The 9783-nt window shown below is 46.6% G+C and overlaps 2 protein-coding genes across 3 annotated transcripts in view; both read left to right on the top strand.

Annotated features, from left to right (window-relative positions):
- Window positions 1-1656, top strand: part of Gtf2h3 (general transcription factor IIH subunit 3) — a 16558-nt gene extending 14902 nt beyond the window's left edge. For both annotated transcript variants that reach the window (XM_005344370.3, XM_026788070.1), the window contains 3 exons: window positions 132-267; window positions 394-430; window positions 515-1656. In XM_005344370.3, the coding sequence (XP_005344427.1) occupies window positions 132-267; window positions 394-430; window positions 515-584 (243 nt within the window). In that variant the 3' untranslated portion in view covers window positions 585-1656. The remainder of the gene's footprint in view (window positions 1-131; window positions 268-393; window positions 431-514) is intronic.
- A 1710-nt stretch (window positions 1657-3366) lies between these two features.
- The window catches only part of Tctn2 (tectonic family member 2), a 36145-nt gene continuing 29728 nt past the window's right edge, over window positions 3367-9783 (top strand). The window contains exons 1-4 of the mRNA XM_005344369.3: window positions 3367-3546; window positions 3704-3811; window positions 4486-4562; window positions 7739-7934. Coding sequence (XP_005344426.1) covers window positions 3465-3546; window positions 3704-3811; window positions 4486-4562; window positions 7739-7934 — 463 coding nt within the window. The 5' untranslated portion in view covers window positions 3367-3464. The remainder of the gene's footprint in view (window positions 3547-3703; window positions 3812-4485; window positions 4563-7738; window positions 7935-9783) is intronic.

Raw genomic sequence — 9783 nt, 5'->3', positions numbered from 1 at the left:
GCTGGTCTCAAACTCACAGAGATCCGCCTGCCTCTGCCTCCCAAGTGCTGGGATTAAAGGCGTGCGCCACCATTGCCCGGCTTCCTTGTATATTTTTTCTGTTTTTTGTTTGTTTGTTTTTTTTTAAACAGTGGGTTTTTCTTCCGGATCAAGATCAGCGATCTCAGCTAATCCTCCCGCCTCCGATCCACGTGGACTACAGGGCTGCCTGCTTCTGTCACCGAAGTCTCATTGAGATTGGCTATGTCTGCTCCGTGTGTCTGTCCAGTAAGCTCACGTGTAGTTTTTCTTATTGTCTCTGTTGGGGAATGGGGCAGCACAGAACAAAATCTGGTTTTCAAATCCTTATTTCCTTGTTTTTTTTTTTTTTTTTTTTTTTTTAATTTTGAACAGTTTTCTGCAATTTCAGCCCCATCTGCACCACGTGCGAGTGAGTATCTTCACAGGTGCTGATGGGAGTGGGTTCCCAAGGACTTCCGAGCCCTGAAATGTTCTTCTCTCTCTATCGTTCCAGGACAGCCTTTAAGATCTCGCTCCCTCCTGTACTGAAGGCTAAGAAAAAGAAACAGAAGGTGGCCCTGTGATGAGTGATGTGCACGCGTTTCCCCATCTTGCTGTCGCCTGCTCTCCCTGGAGGGCACTGCTCTCATCCTGTGCTTGTAGGGTGGAGCTGACGTGCACCCCAAGCCTCCCATGTTCCATGGAAAGGGGACAAGCACAGGGTTAACACTTTCTGTCTGTTGCTTAGCAGAAGCCAGCTGGACCTTGTTCATCTGTTGTTGCTCTCTTCCTTGGGGCTGGGTGTTGAATCCCCGCCTTGCAGGTCCTCGGCCAGCACCCCACTGCTCCGCTGCAGCCGCCTGGGATTTTGTTCTTAGATTTGTCCTCCGTCACAGCTTATCATCTACATTCTGGGCTTCCTGTACTAAAAGATGGGCAGTGAGTGAAGTTGGAATGCCACTCGGGAAGGTGATCAGCATTGGGTCATCATCAGTCATGACAAAGCATCTTAGTTGGACTGGTGTGCACATGCCTGGAATCCTGGGTCAGGAAGGTTTGGAGTTCAGATCCTGCCTGTCTTTAAGAAAATGAACATTTTATATCAAATAAGTTGTTTCCTTTAACTATATTTAAATGTAACCTGACCTAAAGGCATAAGCCTTCAATCCCAGCAGTCAGGGTGCAGAGATTGAGGCTAGCCTGGTCTACGCAATGAGTTGAAACCAATCAGGGCTGCATCTTGCCACTTCATTTACAAAAACAAACCAAACCAAACCAGTAGTCAGTGTAGGAGACCTGACTCGAGGCTCCCCGCAGCTGTTATCTGTTCTGTGTTTGTCTGGTATGCCAGCATATTTGCACGGAGTTAACCAAGATTATTAGTAATGGTTTTCAACAAAACTGTATAAAATCTGAATTTAAATATACAAAAGGAGCAATTGCAGGGGCTGTGGTAAAGGTTGTCAGAGACACATGCGAGGGAAGAGTTTGTCGGCTGGGGTCAGAGCCACCTCATGGGGAAAAGGAGCTATATAGAGGTATAACCCTGTCATTTTCTAATAGAATAACATTAATGTTGGAGAACTGTTGAATACTAAAATGTAAATGAGTTTAATCGAAACACTTGTAATTTCAACAATAAAAATTCTATTTTTATATTTACTAATTTTCTTAAAGTATTTTTCTAGATATTTTCATTAAGTAGTTTTTTCGTGACAGTTTTTCTGCATAATAGCCCTGGCTGTGTTGGAACTCACTTTGTAGAACAGACTCACAGAGATCCTCCTAAGTGTTGGATTAAAGGCGTGTGCCACCACCACTCAGCTTGCATTGAGCAGTTTTTGTTTTTAATTACTAAAAGCTTTCTTAAGAACACTGACCTTCCAGAAGACCCAGGTCCAGTTCCCAGCACTCAGGAAGCAGCTCACAACTATTTGTTGCTCCAGTTCCAGGGCATCAAGTGCCCTCTCCTGGCATCCACATGCACCAGGCACAAACATGGTGCACAGATGTGCATGCATGTGTAAACAACCGTACACAAAGAATAAAAATCTTAAACCCAAACAACACAAATCAGCAGGCTGGCATGATAGCTCAGCAGGTACTGTGACCTGACTCATCTCCAGGGCCACGTTGGGGGAGGACAGAACTGACCCCTGAGTTGTCTCCATTAGGGCCCATTTGGGACTGAGGCATAGACTTGGAGCTGGTGCCTGGAGGGCCTACATATAAAGGTGGCAAGGGCAAGTGCAGGTGCTACTTCTTCGAGCTGTTGCTGTGTGGGCCGCTGCCGATCACAGACCTCTGCCTGAGGTGACAGAAGTCCAAGCCAGTTAGGCGTGGCTAACGGATAATGACAGTGGGAGTGGAAACATCCATGGGCCACTAGCTGTCTTTGAAGGGGGAGGACCATGTTACTCCACTGATTATAGGTGTGTGCCACCACTGCCCAGCTTGAACTAGCCTTCACCAGTGGAGGGTTTTCCATGACACTGGCTGCCTGCTTTTGAGGCAGTGAACCGTTTTTGGCTGGGATTGAAGGAAACACAGAACACGGCCTGGGTCAAACGAAGAAATATACAGATTTTGAATATGGTAACTAGGCAAGAGGCACCTTGGACTAATTCTAAGGTTCTCTGGCTTTGCTCATAGTGCATTTGGTGTTACCATAGAGAAAACATAAGATGCAGTTGATGACCTTACACAGGAGTCTGCAGGGCCATGACTGGGATGCTGTGTAAATGTACCGTGGTCTTCCAGGAATGGCAAACGGTAACCTGGCAGAACTAACGTAAGCCTGGCCAAACTAGTCTTTAGGGTTCTTAAAAGTTACAGACCTGGGACCTAGACACCCCTCTACTCCCCTACCCATGTTCTGATACTAATATGTTTTACTTCATGTGTATGATTGGTTGCCAGGAAGTATGTGTATTTGCACCAAGTGCAAGTAGTGACTAAGGACGCAAGAGCCTTAGGGCATCAGATTCCCGGGAAGTGTAGTAACAGGAAGTTGTGAGTTACCAACGTTGGTGCTGGGAACCGAATTGTGATCCTCTGCAAGAGCAGCAAGTGCCCTGAACTTCTGAGTCATTTCTCCAGACCCTCAATGTGGTTTCTTGAAGTCTGGGATGGAAAGAACCCATGATATCCATTGAAAGTAGGGAGCTGGAAAAGCAAACAAGGTCTGGTGGGCAGGGCGAGGATCGGAGAGCAGGCGCTCTTGCACTGGACCAATCATGGAACGCTGCTGCCCGATTGGTGGTTGCCATGGCTACTGGTACTTTCGCTAGACACGTAAAGCATACTCTCTTGACCTAGACCAATCACGACATGCCCATCACAGATTGGTGGTTGCCATGGCTGCGGGCTCTCAGTTTGGCAATATGGCGTCGGCCGGGCGGCTAAGACTGTCGCTTTTTCTCCTCTGGAATATTTCGGGCTTGTGAATCCGACGCGTCCTTGGCATGGGCTCTCTGTCGCTACTCGGCCTCCTGTGGGGATTTCTCCTGCTGCAGGACGTCCTGAAACCGCTGCGTGGGGACCCGGGTGTGTATGGCGTGGTATGGCCTGCATGGCCCAGCCTAAGGGAACCTGGAGCTCCTAGGATCCTGGAAACCAGGACCACGTAAAAAGCCAGCACACGCACCCCAGGCACAGGTTCTGCAGTAGCTAACCCCACCCCGCACCCTTCCTTCTCTCCTAGTTTTTATCCCATCTTTCATACGAATGTCCAGCCCTGAGGTCAGCGCGTCCCTGGTCGGAGGCAGTGAGGATGTCACCGTCTCTCTGATTCCGCTGCAGGTCGAGAAAGGTAAGAGTCTGTCTTTTCTTGGAAGCGTGGGTGCTGTCCTCAGCAGAGTAGGGGTTGGGAAGAAAGGCAGTATCTTTGTGTTGTGGAACAAAGAGGTCCTGTGGACAGGTTCTGGAAATGGGACCTTGAAATAAAAGTGGCCAACAAGCCGGGCATGGCAGCGCACGTCTTTAATCCCAGCACTGAGGAGCCAGAGGCAGGTAGATCTGTGAGTTCCAAGCGAGCCCAGTCTGCATAGTGAGGTTTTTGTTTTTGTTTTTGTTTTTGCTTTTGTTTTCCAAAGAAAAAATTGACCAGTATTCATTGAGATAGCCCCCTGAGTTTTCCACACAGCATCTCAGGGTTCTCATAAGAACAGTAGGGCCACCAGGCAGTGGTGGCGCACGCCTTTAATCCCAGCACTTGGGAAGCAGAAGCAGGTGCATCTCTGTGAGTTTGAGGCCAGCCTGGTCTACAAGGGCTAGTTCCAGGACAGGCTCCAAAGCTACAGAGAAACCCTGTCTTGAAACGACAACAACAACAAAGAGAATGGTAGCATCTCTTTATCCCATTGGCAAATGAAGAGACATACTGCTTGGCCAGTCTTGTTTAGTGTCTGTGGAGATTCCCACCCTAGGACTCTCGACCCCTTAGCTGCCGGACTCTGATGACTTGCGTTCTAATTTTCCCCTTAGGAGTGTTGCCAGTTCCTACTTGTGGTGGTCTCGGCAATGAGACGGGAGATTGGAATATGACTGTGAGCCCCGGTGTGGTAAGACCTGAGACAAAAGCTCTATTGCATCTGTAGAGGCCTCTTGTGTAGGCTTTGTGCAGGCGTGTGTGCGTGTGTGTGTGTGTGTGTGTGTGTGTGTGTGTGTAGCTGGGGATCAAACTCAGGTCCTGTCAGCTCCCAGATGATCTTGTGATCTGACATTCCGCGCTCCATGTAAGTGGAATTTTCTTTGGGCCACCAACCAACTCCCAGATAAAGGCATGGAGACTTATTAATGATATGAATGCTCAGCCTCGGCTTACACTTCTCCCACTGGCTCTTCTAACTTAATCTAACCTGTTCGTAGTCATCTACATTGTGCCTCAGGACTTTTTACCTTTCTTTCATTCTGTGTGTCCTATTATGTCCTACTTTCCTGCTTCCTCTGTGTCTGCCTGGCCTCTCTTTCTCCCCACCCCCAGCCTGAATTTCTTCTGCTTACTCTCCCTGCCCAGAAGTCTTGTCTATGCCTCCTCTCTCGCTATTGGCTGTTCAACTTTTTATTAGATCAGTCGGGTGCCTTAGGCAGGCAAGGTAAAACAGCAACACATCTGTATGTGGTTAGACAAATATTCCTCAACATAAATAAATGCAGCATGTACTTGCATAGTTAAATATTCTGCAACAGTTCCATATTCAATATTATCTGGAATTATCTGGAAATGTGGGCTATCAATGTAGACCCCCTATCTAGCATGAAGTTCCTGCCTTAGCGTTAATGGTGTGTTTGGGTGTGTTAGAGGTAGAGCATTCAGACATATAGGACAGCCTGCTTTACATAGTGAGACCTTCTCTAAAAGAGAAAAACAAGCTAGGCAGTGATGGTGCACGCCTTTAATCCCAGCTCTGGGGAGGCAGAGATCTCTGTGAGTTTGAGGCCAGCCCCGTCTAGAGAGCGAGTTTCCAGACGGACACCAGAGATACAGACAAACCCTGTCTCGAAAAACCAAAACAACAACAACAACAAAACAGATCAAAACAAAGTAAAAAGCATGAAACTTATTTATTTATCATTTATTTATTTATTTGAGACAGGGGTTCTCTGTGTAGTTTTGGAGCCTGTCTTGAAACTAGCTCTGTAGACCAGGCTGGCTTTGAACTCACAGAGATTCACCTGCCTCTGTTTCTGAAGGGCTGGGATTAAAGGTGTGTCCCACCACCACCTGTCTAGGCATTGATTTTTTTTTAGACTTATGAGATGAGGCATCTCCTACCGAATGAATGTTTACCGAGTGCTTAGTGGACTTAGTGTGGATGTGAGAGATGCACAAGTGAGAAAGACTGCTTTAGGGATGGACACATAGCTTCAGGGCCACCTTGAGAGAAGCGGAGCTGTTCCCATCTTCTGCCTCAAAAGTCTTCTCGGCGAACTGGCTTCGAACACTGGACCTGTGTTGACCTTTCTCTAAGTGTCCAGAAGTTGTTTGCTTTTATGTTTAAGATGAGGATAAGGGGGAGGGGATCCGGAGAGATGCTTCAGTGGTTTCTCATGTTCTTGCAGAGGACCCAGGGCTGGTTCACAGACATCCACACTGGCAGAACACCCGTGCACATAATATAAAACATATATATTTACTTTTATATTAAAACACACACACATATATTTGTATACACACACACACACATACACACACACACACACACACACACAGAGTCTTAGGGTTTCTATTGCTATGAAGAGACACCATGACCACAGCAACTTTTATAAAGGAAACATTTAATTGGGTGGCTTACAGTTCAGAGGTTTTGTCCATTATCATCATGGTGGGTCATGGTCATAAGCAGGCAGACATGGTGCTGGAGAAGGAGCTGAGAGTTCTACATCTTGATCCAAAGGGAACAGGAAGTGAATTGAGACAGGGGGCATGGCTTCAGGATATGAGACCTCAAAGCCTAACTCCACAGCGGCACGCTTTCTCCAACAAGGCTACACCTCCTAACAGTGCCACTCCCTATGAGCCTATGAAGACCAATTACATTCAAGCTACCACATATGTATATGTATGTGTATGAGTAAGATTAGGAAACAGGGATGGATATGGTGGGGCACAGCTTTAGTCCCAGCACTTGGGAAACAGAGTCACATGGATTTCTGTGAGCTTGAGGTCAGCTTGGTTTACATGGCAAGTTCAATACCAGCAGACGTACACAGTGAGATCCTGACTCAAAAAAGAAAAAGAAAATTTGGACGTGGAGTTGTGTAGATGGCTCGGTGGTTCATAGTTCTTCCGAGAGAAAGAGCCAGAGGCCAGTTCTTAGTGCCCACACAAGGTGGCCAACAAACACCTGCAACTCTAGCTCCTCTTTTTTTAAAATAATAATTTATTTTTATTTTATTTACATTGCTGTTTTGGGAGGGTGTCAGATCCCCTGGAACTGGAATTACAGACAGTTGTGAGCTGCCATGTGGGTGCTGGGAATTGAACCTGGGTCCTCTAGCACTCGCTACTCTTACCCTCTGAGCCATCTCTCCAGCCCTAAGCATCCGGCATTCTTTTTGGGCCTCTTTTGATACACACACACACACACACACACACACACACACACACACACAGCATTTTTTTTAAAGTTTGTTTGTTTATTTATTTATTTATTTATTTATTTATTTATTTATTTATTATGTATACAATATCCTGTCTGTGTGTATGTCTGCAGGCCAGAAGAGGGCACCAGACCTCATTACAGATGGTTGTGAGCCACCATGTGGTTGCCAGAAATTGAACTCAGGACCTTTGGAAGAGCAGGCAATGCTCTTAACCACTGAGCCATCTCTCCAGCCCCCCACACAGAGCATTTATACATATAAACACACACATAAGTAAAAAGGAAAAATTTTAAAAATCAGGAATTAGTCAGGGAATATGGTTCAGCTGGTAGAGTGCTTGTCTAGCCTGTGTGAAGCCCTCAGTTCAGTCCCAGCAACAGTCACGTGCATGTATGTATACACACACTGAATAACGAAGGTAATCATGAGGGGTCCGGAGCTTGGGTACCGCCGGAAGTGAAGAGAAGGCTGCTGTCTTTATATCGCCAGTTCTCCTTCTGTCAGTTGAGCCATCTTGGTAAAACGATGCAAGGCTCATGTGTGAGTTTACAATGTTTTCTGTTTCATGTTCTCATCACTAGAGATGCTCACTGTGAGACACTTTAAAGGCACAGCCATGTTTTCCTTCCAGAACGCACTGGAAGTGACGGTCCGGTGGAAGAGGGGCCTGGACTGGTGCTCCTCGAACGAGACTGCCTCCTTCTCGGAGCTTCCGTGCCTCGTGCAGACACTGCTGGTTTCGGCATCCCACAATGCATCCTGTTTAGCACATCTGCTCATTCAGGTGGAGATTTATCCCAATGCGTCTGTGACCCACAATGCATCAGGCAAGTGATGTCTGTGGACAGATACTAGACGTGGCTCTATGTTGTTATTTTGTGGTTGTTTTTGTTTGTTTTGAGACAGGATCTCATTATGTAGCTCAAGTTGGTCTAGAACTTACTATGTAGAACAAGTTGTCCTTGAATCACAGAAATCTGCCTGCCCCTGCCTCTTGAGTTAAGTTTTGTTTTTAAATTTGTATGTATGTATGTATGTATGTGTGTATATATGTGTGTATGTGTGTTTGGGTGAATATATGTGTGCCATGTATGTGCAGTACCCTGAAGAGACCAGAAGAGGGCATCAGATCTCAAGTACCTGGAATTCCATGCAGAACCTCGGTCCTCTGCAAGAACAGTGGGTTCTCTTAACCACTGAGCCATTTCTCCACTCACCTAGACTCAACTTTTGAGTCTCCCCTGGCTTCTTAAATGTACTATTTTTGTTTGTTTGCTTTTGAGGTTTTTTACTTTGTATCATTTTATTTAGTTAAGATCTAGCCAAGCAACTGGTGGCACACACCTTTAATCCCAGCATTGGGGAGGTAGAGGCAGGTGGATTTCTGTGAGTTCAAGGCCAGCCTGGTCTACAGAGTGAGTTTCATAACAGTCAGAGCTACATAATAACCTTGTCTCTCTCTCTCTCTCTCTCTCTCTCTCTCTCTCTCTCTCTCTCTCTCTCACACACACACACACACACACACACACACACACACTTACCTGGCTCTCCTGACGTACCTTTTGTAAACCACTTTAAGTCCTTTTGGGGAGAAGGTAAAATTTGTTTCCCTGCATCGATCCCCATGTCTCTGCTTAAGAAACTATAATTGAATCAACACTGATGGAGGCGGGCCAGCTTTCTCAGTATGACTCGGAAGGTACAGCACTCCTCCTCTTCTGCCGTTCAGACGGCCGACCGAGCCTGAGCACACAATCTCTATGGAGCTGCTGGGCCACCACGTGGCCAACCTCTATACTCGCTCAAATGACTTGTCTCTCTCTCTCTCCCTCTTAAGCTCACACCTATGAATCTATAATAAACTTCTTTTTAAAACTCAGAGAGAGAGAGACTGTGGGTGCAGCTCATGTGGGAGGGTGCCTGCCTACCACACAAAGCATGGGTTCAATTCCCAGTACTGCAGAAACTGAGCAAGGTCATGCTTGTCTGTAATCCCAGCACTGGGAGGCGGAGGCAGGAGAATCAGAAAATCCAAGGTCATTCTTGGTTACACAGTAAATTTGAGGACAATCTGAGCTACATAATACCATGTTTCTTAAATAAAAGGCGTGGGGGATGGTCATGCTACCACCATGGGTCTCTTGCCTGCAGCAGACTCCAGCGTCTCTTGCCTGAGTAGCTATGGCTGGCCTTGATCTTACCTGGTAGCCAAGGTTAGCCTCTACTTCAAACCATCCTGCCTCGACTGAGGGCTACGGTCATGGGTGGGCACTATCATGCCCTAATTTTAACTGGTATTTTGAGACAGAGACTCACATAGCCCAGGATGACCTGGAGTTCACTGTGTACCTGAGGCTAGCCTGAATCATGACCCTCCTGCCTTTGCCTCCCAAGTGCTGGGATGACAGGCATGAGCCACACACTCAGCTCAAACACATATTAAAGGAAGAAAAAGAAATCTTTCTGAAGAAAGCAGTGGTTTTAGTTTTAGAGGTTTTTGTTGTTGTTGTTTGTTTTTTAATCCTTAAAATTCGGAACAAACCAAGAAGATATTCAGTGTGTCCTCAGAAAATCTTGAGAAGGGGGCTGGAGAGATGGCTCAGCGGTTAAGAGCACTGACTGCTCTTCCAGAGGTCCTGAGTTCAATTCCCAGCAACCACATGGTGGCTCACAACC

The sequence above is a fragment of the Microtus ochrogaster genome, chromosome 2 (genome assembly GCF_000317375.1).
Source record: "Microtus ochrogaster isolate Prairie Vole_2 chromosome 2, MicOch1.0, whole genome shotgun sequence".
NCBI classification, from domain to species: domain Eukaryota; kingdom Metazoa; phylum Chordata; class Mammalia; order Rodentia; family Cricetidae; genus Microtus; species Microtus ochrogaster.
Note: the sequence above shows the minus strand (reverse complement) of the source record. Positions and strands in the feature narration are given on the sequence as shown.